The sequence below is a fragment of the Oxyura jamaicensis genome, chromosome 21 (assembly GCF_011077185.1).
Source record: "Oxyura jamaicensis isolate SHBP4307 breed ruddy duck chromosome 21, BPBGC_Ojam_1.0, whole genome shotgun sequence".
Classification (NCBI taxonomy): Eukaryota; Metazoa; Chordata; class Aves; order Anseriformes; family Anatidae; genus Oxyura; species Oxyura jamaicensis.
The window spans coordinates 5,632,383-5,656,252 of record NC_048913.1 but is presented as its reverse complement, the minus strand read 5'-3'; the positions used below and the strand labels follow the sequence as shown (position 1 = coordinate 5,656,252).

Sequence of the window (23,870 nt, the reverse complement as noted above, 5' to 3'; positions counted from 1 at the left end):
ATAAATAAATAAAAGAGGATTGGGATAATATGCAAGTTTCCCTAACTACAATGAGCAGAAAGCACATATATTATAGGATTCAAAATTTCAGAATAAACACGAGAAGTTAGGATCCTGGAAAAAAATAAGCACCTGTTACAAGGGCCACAATGTAGCTAATATTCTCCATGTTTCATAACAGCATCCTCCCAAAGAACAACCCTTCCTATTAATTTGTTCACTGAGAATACTCCTGATTCTTTTCAAACTGCTCTACTCCCTTCTCCCAAAGCAGGAATTCCCTCATAATTACCAGGCAAACAGAATAGTCGTCATGCTCAAATGACATACTGCAGGCAACAATCCAAAGAAATGTTAGTTGTCCCTAAGATGGTGACTTCAGGAAACTTCCTTTTTCAGTGCTGCCAGTTTCACAAAATGAAAAAAAAAAAAAAAAAAAAAGAAACAAAACAAAACAAAAACCGAACACACTTTCACTTTAGATTTCTTCTGTACTTTGGAAGCCCTGAAAAAGCCCTTGCTAAATCTTCAGCAGCCCCTACAATTTAAGCTGGGAGCCACAGCAAAGGTGTTCAACCCCTCATCTACAAAGCAAAGACCAAGGTCTGTGACTCAGTCTAGAGTTTTAGAAGCGTTAAGTTTCTCATTTTAAGGGCGTTAAATCTCTCCATTCTAAAATGAAAGCAGTTTTGCACACCAAAAATCATGAATGCATCATTGTTCATAGTGCCGTACTCGGTCTGTCCCTATGTGACAGCTTTGTTTGCCTTCTGTAGCTATGCCAACCCAGCGAGCAGATTTTTTTCCTGTTTCTATGTTTGTGCTGCTTTGTGCGCTCTGGCTGGAGTCGGCTGCCTGTCTTTTTAAACAGAGGCAGCTGCCAGTGCAGATGTGCCTGTGAGTACGTGCAACACGTGCTCCGAGCAGGGCTGCAACTTCCTAAAAACTGAGCGGAGCAGAGCTCAGTTTGTAAGGCAGCCTCTGTTCACACCCCACCTTCTGGAGAAAACACCGGTACCACTGAAGTGTGCAAGAGGCAAGATCTCACCATTTTGAGTCCAATGTCCCCCTCCAAAAACAAACACCCTTAAAAAATCAAACATCTCCTTAGCAGGACGAAGACAGGAAAGCCTCTCCTCTGCTCCTGTTCCCTGAGCTGCCTCCCTGGCTCTGGCTGGGCAGGAATTTCACACTTCATCCTAACCCACAGGCTTTCCGTGGGGTTTGCTACTGTCTTTTGAGAGCGGCCCGGAGTGCAAAGTTTTCCTTGGCGCGACGTGAAGGCCCTGGCCACTCCACAAAGCTCGCTCTCCTGCTCACTACGCAGTGGGGAACACGTTGGGGGAGCACAGTTGTGTGGCTTTCCCAAATTCGGCTGTGTTGTGGGAATGCGACCAAATTGCCACTGAAATGAGGGAAAACTCCGGTCTTTTCCTGTCAGAAAAGCACCCTGGGAGTCCTTTGGGGAGGGGGCCGGGGCCATTTTTCCCTCACAAACTCTGGGGGGGGGGGGGACTGGGGCTGCCGCCAGGCGCCTCCTGTGAGGGGGGTGGAGGCGGGAGGCGCGGCTCCACTGTCGCAAAGCGCCGCACGGCGCGGAGCTTCCGGGCGATGGCGGCGTGAGGGGAGCTGCGAGGCGGCGGGAGCGGGGCCGGGAGCGCTGCGGGGGAGGGCCGGGCCGGGCCTCCCCGCCCCGCCGCCCATGTGGCTGCAGCAGCGGCTGAAGGGGCTGCCGGGGTTGCTGTCCAGCAGCTGGGCGCGGCGGCTGCTGCTGCTGCTGCTGCTGCTCCTCGTCGCTTTCTGGTACCTGGGGGCGCGGCGCGGCGGGCGGCGAGGGGCCGAGCCCCGGGGAGCCGCCGCCCTCTGCCTGCAGGCGGCCACGGGGCCCTGGAGGGGCCAGGCGGAGCGCGGCGATGCACTGCCGCTGCCGGGCGGTGAGGAGGAGGAGGAGGAAGGCGGCGGCGGGCCGAAAGCGGGCCTGGCGCTGGCCGGCAACGGCTTCCTGCTGCTGGACGTGGCCGCCGGGCGGCTCTGGGTGTGGGCGGCGGGTAACGGAGGCGGCCCGGCGCTGCCCACCGAGTACCCGGCGCTGGTGAGGCTCAGGGCGCTGGGGGGACGAGGCGAGGCTCGGGCGGCGCAGGCGGCGCTGCGGGACGGAGCCGTGCGGAGGGTGCGCTGCGTGCTGACGGGTCCCGGGCCGAGCGGCGGCCCCGGGGAGTGCGTGACGGTGCGGGAGGAGGTGGTGGCCCACCGCAGCCGGCCGCACCTCTACCTGCAGCGCATCCGCGTCGCCAACCCCACCGACAGGGTGGTCGCCTTCGAGGCGGCGGGCCCGGCGTCCACGCCCTCGCTGGGCAGCCGCTTCGCTACCAGTGTGGAGAAGGTGGAGGAGCGGCAGTTCCTGCTCTCCTCCGGTCGCCTGCTGCTGGCCGGGAGCTCCAGGGTGGTTCTCATGGTAGTGGCAGCCAAGAAGCTCGTGAGCCGGGTGCAGGTGGCACCCAAATCTCACTTTGACGAAACTGTGCTCTCTGTGGTGTACACCTCGGAGCCCATCGAAGTCTCCAGGCTGGAGGAGACCTTCAGCAAGTTGAGGGAGTCGGCCAAGAAAGAGATGCTGGAGGTGATGCAGATGGGGGTGGAAGATCTTTTCCAGGAGCATCAGCAGACCTGGTCAGACCTGTTCATCTCAGGTAAGGGAAGTGATGCTTGACTTCCAAACAATTACTGTGGATGAGAGCAGAAAGCTCAGTGACCTGGTTCCTGTAAGGTTTCCAGAGGCCCCACTCTTTTTGAGAGGTTTCTTTCAGGAGCCATAAGGGATGCTGTGGAATAAGAAAACAGAGTTCCTAGTTTGGAACCTAGAGTCATCCAGCTTAAGAACCGGAGTCATCCTTACTAAATAAATAAAATGATAGAAGGACATTTCTAATCACAGCTTTGGATGCACTGGCTTTCATGCCCAGCAAGCCAGCTGTAAGTTGGGAATAGAGCTGGCTTCCAGTTATAGCATAAAGGACTCTCTAAACTCCTCCTTGGAAGTGGAGAATTGTCCTGCTGATACTTCAAGGGTGCTTTTTCTTGAAATAAGATTTTCACGGCCTTGCATAAAAGAGTAGCTGCCCAAGTGATGTAGGGCTTGGTATTTTACAGCTATTAAAAAAAAAAAAAGATGGTCCTTTGACAGATGATTCTTGCAGAGTCACAGTGACAGCTCTGCAGGGCATCCGTGGATATATCAAAGTAGCTTTGCTTTCAGTGTGAGCTTGGCTTTCAGTCTCAAAGCAGTAGGAGCAGCCAAAAAAATACAAGGAGGCATTTCACTGAAGTTTTCTTTGATGTTAATAAAGAACATCTGTGTATTGAACAACATCACGTAGCATGCACATTTGAACTTTTTTCTCCTAGTTAACGTCATTCACGTGTGGTCCTCTGACTCTTGGTTGTTGTCATTTATTACAGGCATTGAAATGAGAAAGATCACAGATGCACATACACCATCGAGTGAGACTGTTAACATGACCCTCTACTATATGCTGTCCAGCATGCCAGCTCCTCTGCTAGATCCGGTCATTAGCAGTGAGGACAGAGAAAAAATGGAAGCCAGCTTGAACTATGCTGACCATTGCTTCAGTGGCCATGCGACCATGCACGCAGAGAACCTGTGGCCGGCGAAGCTGACCAGTGTCCCCCAGATCCTGCAGCTCTCGGACCTGTGGAAGCTAACTCTCCAGAAACGGGGATGTAAGGGTCTTGTGGCAGCTGGGGTCCACGGACTTATGCAGGGCATGGTGCTTAGTTTTGGAGGTCTGCAGTTCACAGAAAACCATCTTCAGTTTCAGGCTGACCCAGATGTACTTCATAACAGCTATTCCTTACGTGGGATCCATTACAACAAGGATTTGATTAACCTCGCAGTTCTGCTGGATGCTGAAGGAAAGCCCTTCTTGCATGTGTCTGTGAAATTCCAAGACAAGCCAGTTAGACTCTATGCGTGTGAGGCAGGCTGTATGAATGAGCCAGTGGAGTTGACCTCAGAGGCACGAGGTCATACGTTCCCCGTCATGGTGACTCAGCCCATCACACCACTGCTTTATATATCGACAGATTTGGTCCACTTGCAGGACCTGAGACACACACTTCATCTAAAAGCTATTCTGGCTCACGAGGAACACATGGCCAAGCAATACCCAGGCTTACCCTTCCTGTTCTGGTTCAGCGTGGCCTCCTTGATCACACTGTTTCACCTGTTTCTGTTCAAGCTCATCTACAATGAATATTGTGGGCCAGGAGCCAAGCCGCTGTTCAGGAGTAAGGTGTAAGGCTGCTGCTTCTGGCTGTTCTCTTCTGAATGTCACCAATCTATTCTTGTCAACTGTGCCTAGGGAGGTTCTCTCTGCGAGGCTTTTCAGTCTCTCTTGCAACAAGTGATCTGTGACCTCTTCTTGCAAGAAGTAGGGTTAGGGCAGGGATTGGAGCGGTAGGGCTCACAAATATTAGAAAAGATAAATTCATTATCAGTCCTTAAACATTCATAAGGCTGCAGATAAGGCAGATGCAACTTTTCTGTCATTTTTCCACACATTGGTGTAGGACATAGCTTGTATTTAAGCAAGCAGTTGCAGCTGTGTCCCTCGAGAATGTTTCTCGTTAAGCTGTATGGGAGTGCTTTTGAGAGCACTGCTACGCATCCCTTTTACTGCCTTGTGGGAGATGTGCACGCTTGTCTGCCTGGTTTGAGCGTGTGTCCTGACACATGAGAACACAAATGCAAACTCGAGTTCTTAGGTCAAGGTGCTGAACTGTTGGGACTACTGGTTAATGTTTATGCAGACACTGCAGTCCTCCATCATGCCACATCACCACCATCACTTTGGGAAAGTGCGGCTTTGAGAAAAGCACTGAGTGCATTTACTGTGAGTTGGAGGTTCTGACTTCAAGCATCTCTCACTTCGGTGCAAAAGATTTGAAATGCTTGCATGCTTGCTTTGAGTTGCCTAGAAAAGGTGGTTGCTAGTAAAAACTTAGTACAGAACAGACACTAGACAAGCAATTCCTGCTCTCGGTACTGGTACTTTCTGGTTGTTGATACAGAGCAGAAATGAAGAACAAGACTGGATTTGTTATGTGAGCAGGCAACCTTGTTCAGAGGGATCTTTCTTTAGGGTTGGACAGCTAAATCTGGCCTTTTTTTTTTTTTTTTTTTTAAAGACATAATTAAATAGAGCTGTCAGAGGAAAAATTCAGGGTTCGAATGCCCTGTTTATCCAAATCGTAAAAGCAAATAAAATTTTGCCTAGGGCTGGGCAAAAGGTGCTGGATGATGGTCAGTGCTTAAGTGGTGTCTAAGATGAGCTGGCCATTTTCCTGTCAGCTCTCTGGCTTTGTAATGTTGAGCACTGCAAACCAGGCCTGATCCCAGCAGGTCTGAATACCAGTTATCCATTGAAAGAATGAGATGGAAGGTGCTCATGGCTAGACAAACTAACCTAGGAAGGGGTAGAAAAGATGTGTATATCAAAGGCAACTGAAGTTGCAAGCCTATGATGATGAAACCTCAGTGCAAAAGGAGGAAGTGGTAAGGAAGTAATTTGAATTACTGTGTATACAGCTGCATCCTGAAATGTTCCCTTGAAATTATAAAATTATGTCATTTTTTCACTGCTATCTGGTTGCCTTTGTCATTTACAAGACTAGCCTTCTGCCTTTTACAAAATAACTTGGTAACCGTGACCACAGGTAACTGTCCCTGACATTATTTTCTGAAATGGTAAGAAACTTCATAGCTACATGCCAGGGCTGACTTAACTCTTTACTCTTCCTTCTTGAAATTGCAAAAAGCCTTGCAGTGTACAGCAAACAAGTCTGCTGCCTGGTCTTAATTAGACCTACTTAAAATGAAGATGTTGCAGAATTCAATTTCAAAACCAGGGATGAAGTGGAAGCCAGCTGAAGCTCAAAATCTCCACAGCAGTAAGCAAGATTAATGGTGTTGAAATAGCACCTTGTTTTATTAATTGAATGGGAATATCCCAGTGTCAGAGTGAACTTAGTCCTGCTTTCAGCCTCCGTTTGCACAACACATCTGACAATTTTGCAGCTGAGAACAAGGACCTTTTGAAAGCAACAATCCTTTTGTGCCTTGTTAAGAAAGGAATTGAGACTTGGAACATGTGGTTGTTCAAGAGTTTATCCCAGAAGCTTGTATAACAGATGTTTCTTTTTCCTTGTAAGCTGTTGTGTTCCCTAAGAGTAATCCATTTGGTGAAAATACTTGAAGATATACCGAATCCTTTGATATTTTGATTTTTTTTTAATCCCACAGGAAAATAAAGAATGATGATTCCCATCAGAGAGTTAACTAGAAAACTTTAGTGTAACTTCCTTTCTGGTATACGTTTTTTAATTTATTGCTTGGGGGGGTTGGGGAAGAATGTTAATAATTTTGCCTCCAGTTCAGTAACAAGTCAGTCAATTGAACTGTAGATATCTAAGTGCAGGTAACATTTTTCAGCCTTTATGATTGTAGAGTGCAAAATCAGCTTAAGGAAATTGTTTTCTGGACTTACACTTGGAAATGCTAATCTGCAGGTTTCCTATTCTGAGCATATTGAGACTTTGTGCATTGATTTGTTTTGGCTATGGGGGGAGACATCTCACTTACTAGTGATTTAAAGGTTGTTTGGTTTTCAAATACCAAAGCTGTTGTTTCTAAATAAATACCTTTTAGTCTAACCTGATGACTAAAGTGTGTTTTTCGTTTGTTTGTGTTTTGATTTATTATCTCCTTCCCTTTTCTTGGCCAGTTAGAACAAGTAGAGCCTTATGTTACACCTCTGTCCCATGTCAGCTATGGAAGTGTTTGGTTATAAAAAAAAATACAGTGTAAAAAACAATATATAAATGTGGCTAAGCAGGAAACATTTTTGAAGGTGGAAGCTGGAAAGTAACAGTTACATCTTGAAGAATGCAGGCCAAGCTTAACTTTTAAGAACACATAAAAATAGACCCAGAGAAAAACCAAGCAGCAGATTTAATGGCCATCCAGTGAGAAATGAATATGGCACGTATGGTGCTCCCAGTGAAAAGCTGGGGCAGGATTTAACTTCAGATTTTTAAATAGGTTACTGTCTCGTCTCAGATGAAAAACCTCCCTCAGAAAAGTAGATTTTTATATCTGTTACTTGTCTGCAGACTGCTCCAATTACTAATTGGTCTAGCATGTTTACTACCCTACAAGGGAATAGATTGAAAGAAGTGAAGCAACAGAGTACATAAGTAATTGTACGTTAAGTATATTTAACAGATATATTAGTTATTATGCTTTAACAGAACATACCAGAAGTTCCTGTGCTCTCTCTTCCTGAAGTCCTGGGAACTGCGGAGTTTCTGTGAAATAGCTGGCATGGAGTTAAGAGCTTCCAGGGAGCTGTTACAAAGCCATATTGGTATCAGCTGGAGGCTGAGGTTTTCGATGCACTGCTGCCAACAGTATGATGTCCACTGAGTCCAAGAAAGATACTTCAACTTATTTAGACTAGACCTGCAAAAGATGGATAAGCAGTTGTTACATAAAGTACGAATGGAACAACTACAACAAAAAAATGTTTGAGGGGGTTTTACATTAAAACTACTGTCATTCTTATTAACCTCCCTACCATGTAATAAAATAACTGTTTTGGAATACCTTTACAATGCCAAAAAGGAACAGAAAGACAAAATGGGGTTTCTCTGTCTGTAGTACATAAGATAGCAGGTTACTTAAGAAATGATTGCAGAAATGTTTAAAACACTAAACACAACACCATGTTTAAGACCATACCCACGAAACAGGAAAATTGAGATGGTAACTGAACATCCAAAATGTACACTTTTTAATTGTATTCAGTGAAGAGAGTAGAAATATAGGATACAGAAAGACATATGGAACTTAAAACTGGAAGCCCAGTACATTGTTTCATGTGTAAATTCAGATGTTACAAAGATAGCCAACTAATTCCTGATTTTTATTTTTATAATCTCATTTCTATGCTTGTCATTCCTGATTTTTATTTTTGTCACATAATAAATACAAGATGCCAGAACAGAGTTTGGTTGGTTCCATTGAAATTCAGAATGCAGCTTTCTCAAGTGCTATTGTTTGGGTAGGATAATACAGTCCTGAGAGGCAGACAAAAGAGCAAAGCATTATATACTTCTGCCTTCCACATATATGCTCCAGGCACCTTTCATCCAAATCAGTACCTACTGCTGAATGGAAGTTATGAAAATCATGGATTTTGCTGCTTGTTAATATTAACATTAAATAATAGGTTCATTTCAGCTTTTTGGAAACCTTTAGTTTTGTCTATATGTAGAGGAAAAAAATCCAACTGCGGTTATAGAACTGACATTAAATATTTGTTTCTATTCAATAAGTTTGCCCTTTACACAGACTTCTGGGGTAGAGATGTTTGGTTTTTAACCAGTAACATTTTTTTTCAGGTGAACGGTACCTGGCTGTAACTGTGACAGATGATGAAAAATTCCTGTTGTAGAAGAAAAAAGATACAAAGTGATAAGTGCTGATGTCAAGGCATTGATCTAAAAAGTTCAGTAATTAATTTACAACATGCCCCTTTACAAAATGCCCTCCAGTGCATTCTCAGGTGCCCTAGGAGCCTCTTACTGCACCTAAGAGGCATCCCAAGGACACTTACTATAATCTACTGTCACCTGGAGGCCTCATAGGGCTCTCTAGCATGCTCTAGGGCACACTCAAGTCCTTTCAGGGCCCCACAGTGTGCTCTAGTGCCAGCTAGATGCCTTGCAAGGTTCTCCAGTGTCCACTAGGGTGCCGTATTGGCTTTTCAGTGTTCACTAAATGCCTCGTGAATCTCCAGTCCACCCTAAAGCCTGTGCCCGTCTACCAGGGCCTCCCAGTGTGCTCTGTCTACCCCTGAAAGCCTCCCAGTGGCCCCTAGTGTCCTTTAGGATGCCCTGAAGGCTTCCCAGTGCAGCCCTGAGGCGTCTCCTGGCCCTGCAGTACACTTTAGTGTCCCCTGGAGGCCTTCCAGTGCCTTCTATCGCTTCCCAAAATCCTCCCTGTAAAATCTTTGCTGCCCTAGATGTCTCCAAGTACACCCTAGAAACCTCCCAGTGCTCACCAGTGCACCCTAGAGAGACCTAGAGGCCTCCCAGTGCACACCAGAGGACTTCCAGGACCCCTGGAAGTCCTTTCAGGGCTCTCCAGTGGGCTCTAGCACCTATTAGAACCTTTCCAGGGCACTCTAGAGACCTCCTATGGTTCCCAGTGCCCTCTAGTATTCCCTCCAAAGTGCTTACAGTTTGTTTAATTGAAGAAATATGGCATGCTAAAACACATGCAACTTGGTCTAGAAAATACAGGTTTTCCAGTTAGTACAAAGCGGTAGTTGCTATTCAGTCACAAAATAATCCAGAATAAAATAAACTTTCAAGTAATCATATAATCATACAATAATTAAGGCCGGAAGAGGCCTCAGGAGATCATTCAATACAACCCTGCTGACGTGTCTGAATATATCACTGCCTGAAATGTCAGATAGTGTTATTGCATCAAGAGTTAGAATAACTCATTTAACATTTTCTTTCTAGAAACACCTTTGTGATGAAATTTCAAGGCAATGGGAAAGCAAACAGCTGCTACAGATTACATGCAACTTAGTTGAAGTCTTTTTTTAACCAAAGTTGTATGTTTAGCCTGGATTCAAGGTCCATCTAAACTTGGTTCCTGTTTTTTCTTTTTCTTTTGTTTGATTTTTTCTTAAGCATTTGTGCATATAAAAAATTATCCCACAGTTACACAACTTTTCCATTGGTATTGGAATAACACTGCATTTTAAGTCATACGCTAGAGATAAATGGTAACGTATAAAATAGTTTGCAAAGCAGAGCCTGCAGCATAAAGCCAACTTGCATCATGCTTGGAATTCTCTTTGCCGTGTTGACTCTGGCAGCTGCAGGTCTGTACTCAATTTCAGTATTAGTTCTAAAGGAATAATGAATTAAAATCTAATAGCAACTTTCCCTTTCTTTGGGGGGGGGGGGGGGGGGTGGTTATTAGACATTCTGCAACAAAGCAGAATGAAATACAGCATAGGTGGTTAATTAAAAGGTTTTCTGAAAACAGCAACTAGGTGCTATGTTATTCTATTCATATTATAGGAGCTCAATTAGCATTACTGCTCTCATCTGGTAGCAAATTAAAAGCTAATTTACATAGCTTGAATACACTGAAATACAGTTAATCCACATCAAATTGTTTTGCATTTGTTAGGAGCTGCATCTCAATTGACTCTTGAGAATTTGGTTAAGCCGACATGATTTGGTTACTGTCAGAAAACAGACAGACTTTATATAACATCGGTCAGTCTTGACAGGTGGCTATATCTTGATCAGTATCACATCAAATTATAGCCTATATTTGTGCCATGCAATGTTCTGTATGAACAGTTATTAAAAACAAAACCAACCTCCCTTAGATTTTTTTTTTTTAAGTTGCTACTTATAAATCACACATCCTATTTTGTATGTCTTCTAGCCCTTGGCTGTGGGGTACCTGCCTTCCCACCTGCTGTGACTAGAGTTGTTGGAGGGGAAAATGCAATACCGTACAGCTGGCCCTGGCAGGTTAGTCATTTTGTGCTTCTCTGGAACAATTAGAGCTGTGATGCCCTCACACAACATGGCTGAACAAAGCCAGGTCTTATGTTTCATTTGATCAGTGCATCTTATCTGTCATGTCTTAGGTTTTGAATATTACCTTCTGATCAATCTCAAAATTACCAGTCTATTTAAGAAAGCTCTGAATGTGCCACCTCTTGCTGGTTAGAAAGGCTTTCATGTTATTGCGTTAGACTAGGGCACTATGCCATATTTAAGCAAGAAAATTGTAAAATTCATTGGAAAGTGCAATACCTACTGGAGCGTAGTTGTATATGGTTAACAAATAGCTTTCTGAAGCAAATGAAATGCTTTATTTGGACCAGACTTAGAGAGAGCTTTGGGAAAAAAACAACATTATAAAAATCAAATTTTTGGATGATAGGGAAGGAGGGAAACCTGAGGACAGGAATTAGAAACTCTTCTTGTTTAAAAATTCCCACCATTTTCAACTGGTAAATTGTGTAATGGGTGCAGGAAGAAAGCACAACAATGAAAAATGAGCAAGCAAAAACCCAAACCTTACTTGATATGTTGATCCTAGGCCTCCCTTCAATACCAATCAAGTGGCAAATGGTATCATACTTGCGGAGGAACCCTCATTGCAACCAACTGGGTAATGACAGCTGCACACTGCATCAGGTAAATCATTGGAGATTAAATGAGTATTAAGCCCATCATACAATGCCTTGTCCCTAGTAAATAACTCAGACATTGGCTCAGCTCCAGCCAAATCATGTGTGTGATGTGAGACTACAATCTTAAGATAATCAGTCTTAACAGCCTTACTGATATCTCAGGTGGCTAAGGTGCAGATGACTAAGCAGCAAGCTGGTAACTGCATAACTGTTAGTCCTTTTCTTGTCCAGTTCTACCAGGCAATATCGGGTACTTCTTGGAAAATATAACTTGGCAGAAGAGGAAAAAGGATCTGTCACAGCTTTTCCAGAAAAAATCATTGTCCATGAGAAATGGAATTCATACAACGTTGCAAATGGGTAAGTTGGTGGAAAGTATTTTTTCACATATTAGATGCAAGACAAAAATCAAATTGACTGAATCCCACCTACCCTGAGCTGTAGCAGCCAAACAGATGTTTAGAGTCTCCTGTTACAGCTTACAATGGTATTTCTAAACCTTTGCTCAGAGAGGAGAGCTGAGACTCCAGTACGTACCTTTCCTCCTCAAGAGAAGAAACTGGCAGTATTAATTGATTATTGACTAATTGTATTTTCAGGTGCCATTGTGCATGTTTATGTTTAGCTGAGATACTGTTGTTCTATGCAATAATTTCTTTCATACTGTGGAAGGGAATTAATTGATCGATCAATTTAAATAACACTTTGAAGTTCTCATATGAATAGCATAAACACAGAATTATTGTTAAATTGAATTAAATCTTTGTTGCTGAAGGACTCCTGTGCATTCCTGCAGGATGAATGCATTAGCAAAGAAATTGCCTCACTTTCTGGGTGCTTGGAGTCAGTCCTCACACATGCGCCTGTTTTTGGTGAAGAAAACCTATAAAAGCTCCACAAAGCTGCTAGCAGCAAAGTGGACAGTTCTGTAGGGAAAGGTCTTCCAGTGTATGGGTTTCCCCACAACTTTAAGGATGGGGGAATCTTTACTATTCATGCAGTAGCCTCCTTGCTCCCTTTGGAATAGGCAAAGTGTTGAACAACAACAGCTACGTATTTGTGCCGCTACGTCTTAACTATTTGCAATCCTCTTCACCCCTTGCCTTCTCCATTCTCATATATGCGCATGTGATCACAGGTATGACATTGCTTTGATCAAACTCACTGCACACGTCAGCCTGAGTGATCAAATTGAGCTGGCCTGCCTCCCTGCTGCACAGAGCACCCTGTCCTCCAACACTGCCTGCTACGTGACAGGATGGGGAAGACTGCAGAGTAAGTACTTGGAGATTTGCAAAACTGAAACAAAATCTTTCAGTACTGCCATCTCCTTTGGAACTAACTAGAAAAAGGTGTTCAGTGCTGCTCAAGATCCCCTTGACCCCAAGTTGATCAGGCCCCACTTCACCCACACTACGATTTTTCCCTGCATCTATTTTGCTTGTAATTGAGCTAGTAATGCACTAGGGGGCCCTACACTCAGCTTTCAGAAACTATTCTAATAAACATTAATAGCATGAATTTTCTAGTCCTAATATACCTTTTTGAATAACTAAAAACACAAATAAGGGAACAGAAATAAAGAAAAACCTCTTCAGCAGAAGTGTTAGCTTGACTCAAGAGGCAATTCCTAGAGAGATAAGTAAATTGTAAACTTCCAAACAAAGAACAGCCCTTTATTTCTCTAACAAAGAGATGTTTTTAAGTCATTAGTAAATTACAGCCTTTTTTGGGGAAAGAATGCATATAAGGAATGGATTATACAGCTCATATGGAGTTTCTTACCTGGAGGAATATTGTCCATATCCTGAGAGAAACTTAACGATGCACTTCTGTTCTTCCTTCAGCGCCATGGTATCGTGACTCCTTTGTTTCTATCCCCTCACAGCAAACGGAGCTCTTCCAGATGAACTGCAGCAAGGTCTTTTGCTGGTGGTGGATTATGCAACTTGTTCCAGGCCTGCCTGGTGGGGAAGCACAGTGAAAACCAACATGGTTTGCGCTGGTGGAGATGGAATCACCTCCAGCTGTAATGTGAGTCCAGAGAACAGCATTCTTAGGGGCTGGTTTCAGACACAAACAGGCCTGATGGGAAGGAAAGCTTAAAACAGAAGGAAGAACTATTCACACTGTGACCACAATTATCTATTATCCCCCTTCCTCTCAGGGGGACTCTGGTGGCCCACTGAACTGTCAAGGTGCTGATGGCAGATGGGAAGTGCACGGTATTGTCAGCTTCGGCTCTTCTCTTGGCTGCAACTACTATCGGAAACCTTCTGTCTTCACTCGGGTCTCTGCTTACAACAGCTGGATCCAGCAAGTAAGGCTCTATGCGTTTTTACTGGGGAATACAGACTCTTAGCTATCTCTAAGGTCATTATTGGAGGACCCAGAGGAGAAAAAGATGTTTTAAAGGTGTGTCTTCTAGAGAAAAAGCACCTGAAAAATTATTCAGGTTATCTCTGATTGACGTTTCTGCCACCTACTAAGGGAACTGTATCACTTTTAAATGATACTTTACACACCAGTAACCTGTCTCTGTAGACAAGCCCTTACCAGCACAGAAGCAATTCCCTGAGCAAAAATACATAATCCTCTTTGAAATTAGTTACCCAAATTATATTTTACTTTTAAATAAGTCTCTGTGGTTAGGAATGCATTTTCCCTTTAGACTACAGACGTATTTATCGTTAGAAAAAGATTTTTTGTTGTGACTTCAGAAGCGATTACTTACATTTGTATTATCAATAACACTGATTGCAACAATTGCATCCTAGAAGGCAGCACATGCTGCTCAAGTCTGGAGCAACAATTATTCTTTAAGATAATATAGACCTTAATTTAAAGTGTGAATGAGGAGCAAAAAATCTTGTTTCAGTTATTTAAATGCTGCATCCTGGAAGCAACATACACTATTCGCAAATTCATCTCTCTTGTGATCTGATTTTTGCCTCATTTTACATTTTTGTAGGTTATGGAAAGCAACTAATCCAGAGAACTGGATGACAGATCAGATCGGTGCCAAGAAGGAGAACAGTTTGAATAAAGACATAATCATGACACCTTTGATCACAAATAGCTGGGAAATTATTCTTTTAACTCTGCAATAAACACTATTTTTGCAACATGAAAGAAAAACACGTGTCCCTGTCAATTCTTCTCGTGTATTGGCAAGACCAGAGCCTGTATTTAGCAATAATGCTAGAGACCTTTTAAAGCTTTTCCCCTGCCTTGGGCTGGAGCTTGATGCTCACCTGGGGGAAGATGCCAGCCTGCTGTGAAGAAGATGGGCGCCAGGAAGAGTAGAAAGCCATGGGATGAACTCTAGGGACAGAGCGGTGGGAAAGCAAGGAACTAGCAGGGCAGGAGGAGGTGGGCAGGCAGGAGACAAGACCATCAAGCCTGCGAGCAGGACTCACCAGGACAAGAAGTGGCAATGCCCAGCAGGAAGGCAGCGCGGGCACAAGCAGGTCAATGCAGGTGAGTGTGGGAGTGCTGTAAAGTGCCTGCTTTTAGAGAGGTTTTTAACACCCTGGGATCCTGGGTTTTAGCAACAGGAATCTTAAAATGCAGCAGCAAGTGCTGGCAGCTGCCCTGGCAGCATTGCTGCAGACCTCTCTCCCTTGTGTCCACATTGTTCTTTTTCAGTTAATTCAGACGCCAGGTGAAGACCTCTGAATTGTTGCTGTCAGCCAACACTTAGTTGGATGTAAATGGGTTTTATTTTTATTTTTTCAAAGCACAAGCAGAATCACGACATTAACCTAGCACAAAATTCAAGCCCCTATTTATCTTCCTCTGACCGCAATAAAAGTTAGGCAATGTAAAATCAAGGCAGATTTTGTTGTTTTTCTACGCCTACTGGCAAATTTTTAGGCAGATTCAAAAGCAAAATTATTGATTATAAAAGGAGGATGAGTGATTCAAAATTTAGCAGTGGACAGAGTAAGGAAAAGATTGGAAGTTGATTCTGAGAACATAAATGCGTCTGGGTTCACTGACAAGCTCTTCCAGGCTCACGGTTCCTTTCAGTCAGACATTTTTGTTTTTGTTACCTTTGGATTAAAAACATTTATATTTTATTCAAGATAAATTATATTAAATTGTATTGAATATAAATAAAACATGGAGGGTTCTCCCCCCAGTCACCACTACTATGCAGAGAAAAAGAAAAAAAAAGATTGATCAGAAGCCAAGTTCCTTGGTTTGTTCTTTTCAGTGGGAAAAAAGGGTTGCAGGGGTACTCAGGAGTCACCAGCTTCATCATAACATCAGTTGTTTTCATGATTAACATTAATGAAAGATTATAAATGATTAATAATTCTGAAAATCAAAACTGTTGGAGGTTACTTAGCTGTGCAGAGGATGGATATGAATTATGTGCAGAATGAAAGAGAGAAAAGGTAATCATGAAGCTCAAATAGTGATAACTGGGTATGCGTATGCCTCTGTAAAAACTGAAACAAAACTGGTATTTGATTAATTTTCCTTTTGAAATATTCCTATTATAAATATTTTATAAAACTAAAAACTAAAATATTTTGAAATATTTTCCTTTTGAAATATGAAAGATATTTCCACAGTAAAAACATCTAAGCTTATTTTAAAATATCAACACAAACTACTCTTCTGGAAATTCCTATTAAGAACAAATTCTAAAAGTTTTGGTATCTCCTTCGATTAAAAAAAAATCAAGAATTACAGTTCACAGTAATTGAAATTGTGAGCCTATTTTTTATGGTGTTTAGGGTCTGCATAGAAGTTACACAGGGAATAAAACCTGCAGCAAATTATTTTATCAGTCTTAATCCTTGAAATAAAACTGATTTAATTCCTGTGTTTTTTGCGGCTCTGAGACTGTCATGAGAGCTGTCTCTTTACCACACCTTTTCTATTAAAACAAAATGTCAGATGGAAAAATAGAACAAAAGATGTCTTTCTGAAACATGCAGCTAACTCTCTGGTACTTCAGTACTTTGTTTCAGAACACATGCACATTATTAAATATCACTACCTGCTCCAGCTATATTTTTCAGGAGCTTCAAAAAACACCTCAGTGATCAGACATCACCACCACCCCCATCCCACCCTTTTTTTTTTTTTTTCTTTTCTTTTTTTATTTTTAAAGATGTTCTCACTCCTCCAATGCTGGTGGTAGAAAAACAGTTCAAAGGATTTTGACAGCATGCGCCGTCTCCCTCTGCAGCCTTCTCGGAGCCATTTCTTTTGATTTGAGCAACAACTTGGGAATATGGAGAGACACAGAAAAGGCCATTCAGGAACTTGCCTCCTGTGAAAACCTTTGGGCTGTTCACCTCATCTCTCTCCTGCAGGAAGAAAGGCGCAGTTGGCTGGTCCCAGAAGCAAGTAAGAGGAACACCTCATTTCATGCTGATCAGCTACTGGAGAATATAAACTCCCTCTGTAAGGCAAGCGAAGCAGAACTGTACTGTGAGAATTGTCGATGCAAGAAGGAGAAAATCTCCATCTGTAGGTTTTACATCACTGACGTGAGACAAAAAATCAATAGTACAGGTGATACTGAAGCCACCCAGGTGCTATCCAGAGTGATCTCTGAACTGCTGGAGCTTTTTAGTAGTCCCCATGAAAACCTCAAAGCTATGAGATACAATCCTGACTGGGCAGACGTAGCAGCTTTTAAACTCATCCTTCTAATAAGAGAAGCCCTGCTTAAAGCTCACTTAATGCCGGTATCTACAAGTTTCCAAACCACTTTGCATCAACTTTCCACCATTCTGAACTATGCTATCTTCTCGTCAGAGAATGTACATAAGTGCTGGATGGATAACTTCAATCTCTCATTTCATTTCACTCACTACGAAGGGATCTCTTTTACCATCCCATTCCTGCACACAGATGAATTTGTCTCCATTGAAGCCTTGTTAAATGGACTCCTTTACGTGCAGAGCTGCCTGCTGCAGAAGGGACAGGAAAAGCTTGTCAAGAAATCTACAGAAATCCTGTTCACAATGAGCCTTAAGATCAGCCTGCTAGTGATGGCCTGCCTCGTTTACCCCATAATCCTTATATCCTTCAAGCAAATGATGGAATGGATACACAACTACGCCAGAAACCTCAAGGAAAAGACACAAGACTTGAAACGGGAGAGGCAGCTAGCTGAGGACCTCTTGCACCAGATGTTGCCAAAATCTGTGGCCAAGCAGTTAAGGAAAAGGCAAAAAGTTGAGGCAGAAAACTATGATCAGGTAAATCTAGAGTCTGTACATTAGCAAATGGAAAGGATGCAATCACCCAGGGTAGAGAAACATTTGTTAAAAAGAGCACTCACCTTGCCTCTATTTTGAGGAATCTGCTTTTGCACCCGCAGATGTGTGTGAATGTAAATCCTAACATTCACTATGGGTTTTTGAAAGAGCTGTGCAATGTGCTCTAAAGTACCCAGCTACTTAGGCTGATGGGGCAGGAAGATGAGCTGAAATTTCCAGAAGTATAGCTTTTGATGTCAAAGGCCTATAGTTGCAAATTGCCTTACCTGGTTTTAAGAGACTACTCATGAGAGCCAGCCAGCATCATTAGACCACGTACACAGCAGGCCTGCAGTCACCAGTGCTCAACACGGCCCCCCGGGCTGTTGCTGATGCTACAACCATTGCAATTCTCTTCACTCTTTTCCACCTGGACACTCTGCTCCTTTCAGCTATGAAATGCAACAATAACTGTTTGCATTTAATTTGTAGGTGTCATAATCAAAACAGTAACATGCAATTGCACAGTTAATTATAATTCACAATAGTCACAACATGGAAAATAGCTAAGCCAATGCAGGGAGTGAAAAGGTTGCTCTTCTAGATTAATTGGTATTACCAATGACAAATAAAAGAACTATTTTGGTTTAAACACAGTTCAGGCAGCACAAAGAAGAAACACTTAATTTTTTTGCCAACTATCACACATTTTCCTTCCTCAATTCAGTTATGGTTCCTGTTGTATTTTGTTTTATAGACTTGATTAAAAATACATATAATAAATTTCTCTGTAAGTTATTTGATCATAACATAGATGAACATCATTTGAAGAGAAACAAAAGCCAGTTAATATTTCCTGATTCAACAAAAAAATCAGGTAGCAATTGAGTTTTTAATTTCTCGGTCTGTTTACAGATAACCACTCTTGATCAGCACCGTTCAAATTGCTTTAAAATAAAAAACCAGGCTCTACTTCTATAAGGAATCTGTTGATGACGGCTTACAAGGTGCAAAGCATTTGACTTTCAGTCTCCCATCTCATGCAAGGTATTCCAAGAAGTGCAGATGATAAACTTAGGAAATAAGCATATTTTATCCAGCAAAGTAATAGAAACAATTCAGAGCCAGAGCTTGATAATTTAGGTTTGTATCTATTCAGTTTAGCAAAATTGGTTCTATATGCAGCCTGTGCTTTAGGCTGTTCTGCTCAGAATTTCACAAATCCCCAAACTCATCAGAGACTCTGTCTGTACTGCTTGGAGATGCTAACTTCATGCCTTCCTTCTCCCTGTGACAGGTGACTATCTTTTTCTCAGACATCGTGGGGTTCACAAGCATTGCTGCCTCCTGCACGCCCTTGCAAGTTGTTGAGATGCTCAACAATCTCTACGTCTGCTTTGACAGCAGGATCGAGTCTTACGATGTTTATAAGGTGAGTACAAACTTGCAGGCAAAGAATCTAGAACTAGCTGAAAACCTACTTACCGTGTTCCCTGGTGAATATTAAATACACCAGGCCAGAAGCCATGAAATCAAAGATCCCCTATCACCCAGGCCTACATCACAGCTTAGCAAGGTGTGGATAGCTGAGATGCATTTTATTCTGATTTCATTTTGAAAGAAAAGCTTAGTGCCTGCCACTCGGAGACAGGTGTCCCTTTCCTGCAGGTGGAGACCATTGGCGATGCCTACATGGTGGTGAGCGGCCTGCCGGAGAGGAACGGCACTAAACACGCTGATGAGATTGCCAAAATGTCTCTGGATCTGGTGGCAGCAGTTCGTCAAGTCGTGATCCCTCATATGCCAACAGGCAGGCTGCAGCTGCGGGCTGGGATACACACAGGTACATGGCCTGAGGTGGAGGCTTGAAAGAGAACAGGATGCTGCCTAATTGCGTGAGAAGAAAATACATTTCTGTACTAGCCATTGACTCCCTACAGGACACCAGGATGAATATTTCTCCAGGTTCCAGCAGTAATAGTTGAGCAAAATGATTTTGCTTACATCAGTGTGGAAAGGGCTGTGACACAGTTCAGTACCGGCAAAGCGCACCTTCCCCTGTCATCAGCACCAATTATCTACAGCTAATCAAATGATCCCTTCTCTCCAAATAATCCCTTCTCATAAATAGTAAATAGCTGGGTGCTAGATGCAGTGAGAATTCCCAATTCCTGTTGCTCTTTGAGGATCCAGAATGTCTAGCAAAGGTGTCTACATTCAACATCTCTCTTATTAGGATCTCTGTGCCTTGTGTTTTCTCAGGACCCTGCGTAGCTGGAGTTGTGGGGTACAAAATGCCTCGCTATTGCCTGTTTGGGGACACGGTAAACACAGCCTCCCGCATGGAGTCCACCAGCTTGCGTAAGTGACTCGAGTACACTCACATGTTCCTCGTGCACCAGCCAGGCTCCCACCTGCACTCTGTGTCTCTTAGGCACTGCAGTGAAAGGAAACCCCCTAACACCCCCTTGCACCAGCCATGGCCAAGTGTGAAATAAAGGTTTGTACAGGAGGAGGAGCATTCTCTGGGGAATATGCCAGGCTAGAGAACTAATTCCCATAGATCTAAGAAGCATGTGCATGACCCGCAGCTCCCACTATCCCTGTACACACACTAATCAAACAAGCAAGAGAAACTCTTGTGCATTCTTGTGGCAAATAAAGTTTTATCTCTTTTGCTATTTATTGGAAGTGATTGGAAGTAAGAAAAAGAGGGTAAAAAGTGCTGAATAGCACTAGGCAAGCTGAGTTTCATTTTAAGGACTTGAACAACAAAGGCATTAGGTAGAAACACTGTGGCTATGCAGAAGGGGACAGCATATGTTTTTCTTGGCCCAGCTTTTTGTGCTACCTTTGCTACCAATGCCACATACGTGTACTGCTCTACTGTGCTGTTGTACAGACACCCCATGCAGCACTGCGTAGTCATGCCAGTGGTTCTGTTAACCTAAACTGCTTCTGTGGTTTAACCGACATCTGCATGCAGTGTCACGGAGACAAAACAGTCCTCATCCTCCATTTGGGCATCTCCTTCTTCTTTGTACTTCTTCCTTAACCTTACATTTTCCAAAGAGGAATTAGAAATGCTGGGATGGTAATGCAGGAGGACTAGTGTGTGCTCTCCAGGAACAGGGGAATCCTTCCCTTCTAATGCTCTGTTCTGAATCCTAGCGCAGAAGATCCACATCAGTTCCGCTACATACAACGCCCTTCTCACAGATGATGCATATGAAATTGAACTGAGAGGAGAAATTGATGTCAAGGTAACTGATTTTCTGTAAATTTGCAAAAAGTAAAGGAGCTTAATGGGATAGGATGGATTTGGCCATTGCTCTTCTCTGCGTTGCAAGCTGGTTTTTAGCCACGGCACCAAGGTTCTCTTGCTAGTTCAATTGGAAATGGCTATACATTACTTCTCCTAATGAAAGCAAAAATGTTATTGTGTCCTTTGAAATACAGGTGGTGTGCCTGCCCCTGCATGGAACCACATGAATATAGGTGAAGGTGTTAGGATTCATTTACAAAGACACAGATGTAAGGCTGATTTTAAACCCTTAGAAATACTGCCAGTGGCCAGCAAGCCCTTTTTCTGCACTGGATAAAATACTAGCACCAAAACTGCATACAAATTGCAATCCTTTTCCTAAGCAGCAGCCTCTTATGATAGCAAGAGAGAGATGCAGTGCAAATAGGAGCCCCAGGCACAGTGATTCTCTGCTCTGCCTCACATCCCCCAAAAATAGCCACTCCCTGCTCTCTCCTTATTCTTGTCCCAGGGCAAAGGGAAAATGAAAACCTACTGGCTCCTCGGTAACAAGAACTATAGCGTCCAAAATGACAGCCTGGTGTGTCACTGGAATCCAGCAATTTCGAAGAAAAAGAAGATGGAAAGTAGCCGTGGATCCGTCCAACAAGTAAGGAGGTGAATGCTGAGCAGGGCGAGCCATTCACTAATAGCTGAGATACGTAGAACTTGCATCTTTGTCCTGTACGTAGAGGGATCTGCTGCGTGCAAATACAATCTCTGATGTATGTTCCTCTCCATTACAGCTTAGTACAGGCACTGTGGGAGCAGTACTGACCGACCAGAGCCCTGTAATGTCCTGGGATGAGCAGAGCCCTGACAGTCACCCTCGAGGGAGTTCCAGACCAGCCTGGACCCCTGACAGTGCAACCCCTGACACAAGCTGGAAGCAGAAGAATGGCTTTTACCAAAGCCAGAACATACAGGGGAATCTTGCTTCATTGAGCTCTCCTGCCTTGGGGAAAGGTGGCAAAGGTGCCAAGGTAGAACACAGGGCACAGCTTGGAGACAACAATATTAAAGTAACAGGAAAAAAAGAGTTTCTCCCAGGCTTTGTAGCTGAGATGTGACAGGGTAAGAAATGACATATGCTGGGGAACTCAACTGCCCCAGGCAGACAAGTTTGTTTTAAATATTAGCTTTTGTTCTTAGCTACAACTCACATTTTTAACTAGTTTACATGAGCAACTAAGACACCAGTAGAAATATAGCAAGATTTCCCAGAGCAAGGAAAGCCTTCAAAAGTGCAGGAGCAGAAATGGTAGATAAAACATCAAAAAGCAATGTGACTCCTTTCATCCCAGTACAGCTATTCCAGATTTGTATTTGTAGTTGACACAGAATCTAACCATCAAAGTCCAGATGTAGTGAGGACACTTCCAGAACCTGAGCCAATTTATTTCAAGCTGGCCTCTACATCTCTTTTGTAAGCTACCGCTTGCAAAGCGTGTGTAACTGTAGGTAGAAGAGGAAGTACTCTGACCCTGATGGAGAAGAGGACAGGTAAATTTCTCTTTTTGATCATTGCTTCAGGGAACAAAAGAATTGAGAACAATATTAAATAACTTAATAAGAGATGCCTCTGCGGTGATGAGCAGCGCATAGTAAATTCCTCTTCTATGTATGGCTTGACTCAGAAAAATCAAAGAAAATTGAATTACTTCCTGATCGGTACAATCAGTAAACTCCATACAGATTTAAATTGATGTATTACTGGGCTGCACGTATTTGTTATAATTAACCCTATCCTGTTATCCATCTGCTTTGAGCAATTCCCAAGTGAGGGAATCATTCTGAAGGGAACAGAAGCAAAAGTGTGCAGGAGAGGGTTTGGCCTGTCTCCTCTCCCAGCCGACAAGCTGATGTAGGGCACTACCATGTAAGAGAAAGATATTAGCACATTAAACCTTTGCCGGGAGAGGAAAAGGCAGTGCTTAACAGTTGCAAAAGGCAAGTAAAATAAAGGTATGTATTTAAAAGGAAGCCAAGCTTGCAAAGCTACATTATTTTTCCCTCCCTAAAATAAAATTAATTTTATGAGCTTCAGAGGAAGCTGGTCTGGGTATCTCAGGGCTGGTCTCACTTGGCTAATAAGAACAACTGTAATACCTTATCTAGGTTGATGGCCAGTTTGGATACTGAAAGACTGGAATCCTTTCATCTGCTTCCTGTCAGCACTCAGCAAGTGGGATCAAATAAGGATAAAACAGGAAACTCGGAACAGAGATAAATGTCAAAGTCAGTGAAGGAAAATGCCTCAAGTGCACATATGCCCTCACAAGCAGACATGAAAGAAAACCCACCAGAGGAGAAGGAGAGGGACAGCTGGGTACCGCGGGGCAGCTCAAAGCCACAGGAGCCCCACACTGGCTCCAATTGTTATGAAAATTCTGGGTCAAGATCAGAGGCAAATTATTTGCATGGAAAATCGAGCCTGTTCTGATCTTCATCTCTTCAGAGGCGTCTGTGTGGATTTTTAATTTAGAAAATAGCAGAAAATGGCCCTGTGTTCTTGATGATAGATGGCAATTAGTGTTATTAATGAAACATGCTTTGGTTCAACTCTGAACAATCCCTATCCAGAGGTGAAGTGGGAAGTGATGAGCTACTTTATATGTATATTGTTGATGCTTTGATATGGTGCCTTGGTTTCCAAAGATTTTGGAAGGTTGGCCGGCTTACCTCTGAGACTGGCTTTTGGTAAGATGAAACATTTTCTGGACTGAAGAGCCTGGCTCTGAATAAGCACTGGTCCCGGTACTGACCCCTGAGGAACACCACTCGTCACTGATCTCCACCTGGACATTGAGCCACAGACCGCAGCTCTCTGAGTGCCACCATCCAGCCAATTCCTTCCCCACCAAGTGGTCCATCTGTCAAATCCATGTCTCTGCGATTTAGAGACCAGGATATAACAGGGGACAACGTCAAATGCCTTGCACAAATCCAGGTAGATGACATCAGTTGCTCTTCTCCTATCCACCAATGCTGTAACCCCATTGTAGAAAGCCACCAGATTTG

At 43.3% G+C, this 23,870-nt stretch overlaps 3 protein-coding genes and 1 long non-coding RNA gene across 5 annotated transcripts; 3 read left to right on the top strand and 1 right to left on the bottom strand.

The window, feature by feature from the left end:
* The first annotated feature begins 1,583 nt into the window (after nucleotides 1-1,583).
* KIAA2013 (KIAA2013 ortholog) lies at nucleotides 1,584-6,737 on the top strand. Its single transcript, XM_035344692.1, has 2 exons — nucleotides 1,584-2,690; nucleotides 3,460-6,737. Exons 1-2 carry the CDS (start codon nucleotides 1,703-1,705, stop codon nucleotides 4,317-4,319), a joined length of 1,848 nt encoding a protein of 615 aa, XP_035200583.1. The 5' UTR covers nucleotides 1,584-1,702; the 3' UTR covers nucleotides 4,320-6,737.
* Nucleotides 6,738-6,996: 259 nt separating this feature from the next.
* LOC118177300 lies at nucleotides 6,997-13,602 on the bottom strand. 2 transcript variants are annotated; one of them, XR_004755750.1, is made up of 5 exons: nucleotides 13,592-13,602; nucleotides 13,104-13,278; nucleotides 11,207-11,313; nucleotides 9,322-9,371; nucleotides 6,997-7,540 (listed from the first exon to the last, which is right to left on the bottom strand). It is a non-coding gene; the product is annotated as an uncharacterized LOC118177300 (long non-coding RNA). The 2 variants fall into 2 exon arrangements; XR_004755749.1 differs by lacking the exon at nucleotides 13,592-13,602 and adding an exon at nucleotides 13,447-13,570 and having other exon boundaries at nucleotides 13,104-13,282.
* On the top strand, nucleotides 9,938-15,076 carry LOC118177299 (chymotrypsin-like elastase family member 2A). Its single transcript, XM_035344915.1, has 8 exons — nucleotides 9,938-9,980; nucleotides 10,559-10,647; nucleotides 11,225-11,322; nucleotides 11,550-11,678; nucleotides 12,457-12,593; nucleotides 13,207-13,352; nucleotides 13,486-13,638; nucleotides 14,290-15,076. The coding sequence occupies exons 1-8, from the start codon at nucleotides 9,938-9,940 to the stop codon at nucleotides 14,305-14,307; spliced, it is 813 nt and encodes a 270-aa protein (XP_035200806.1). The 3' UTR covers nucleotides 14,308-15,076.
* Nucleotides 15,077-15,683: 607 nt separating this feature from the next.
* Nucleotides 15,684-22,060, top strand: LOC118177318 (adenylate cyclase type 3-like). The gene is made up of 8 exons (XM_035344942.1): nucleotides 15,684-15,721; nucleotides 16,447-17,545; nucleotides 18,843-18,977; nucleotides 19,214-19,388; nucleotides 19,808-19,906; nucleotides 20,717-20,808; nucleotides 21,322-21,459; nucleotides 21,596-22,060. Exons 1-8 carry the CDS (start codon nucleotides 15,684-15,686, stop codon nucleotides 21,917-21,919), a joined length of 2,100 nt encoding a protein of 699 aa, XP_035200833.1. The 3' UTR covers nucleotides 21,920-22,060.
* The last annotated feature ends 1,810 nt before the right edge of the window (nucleotides 22,061-23,870 follow it).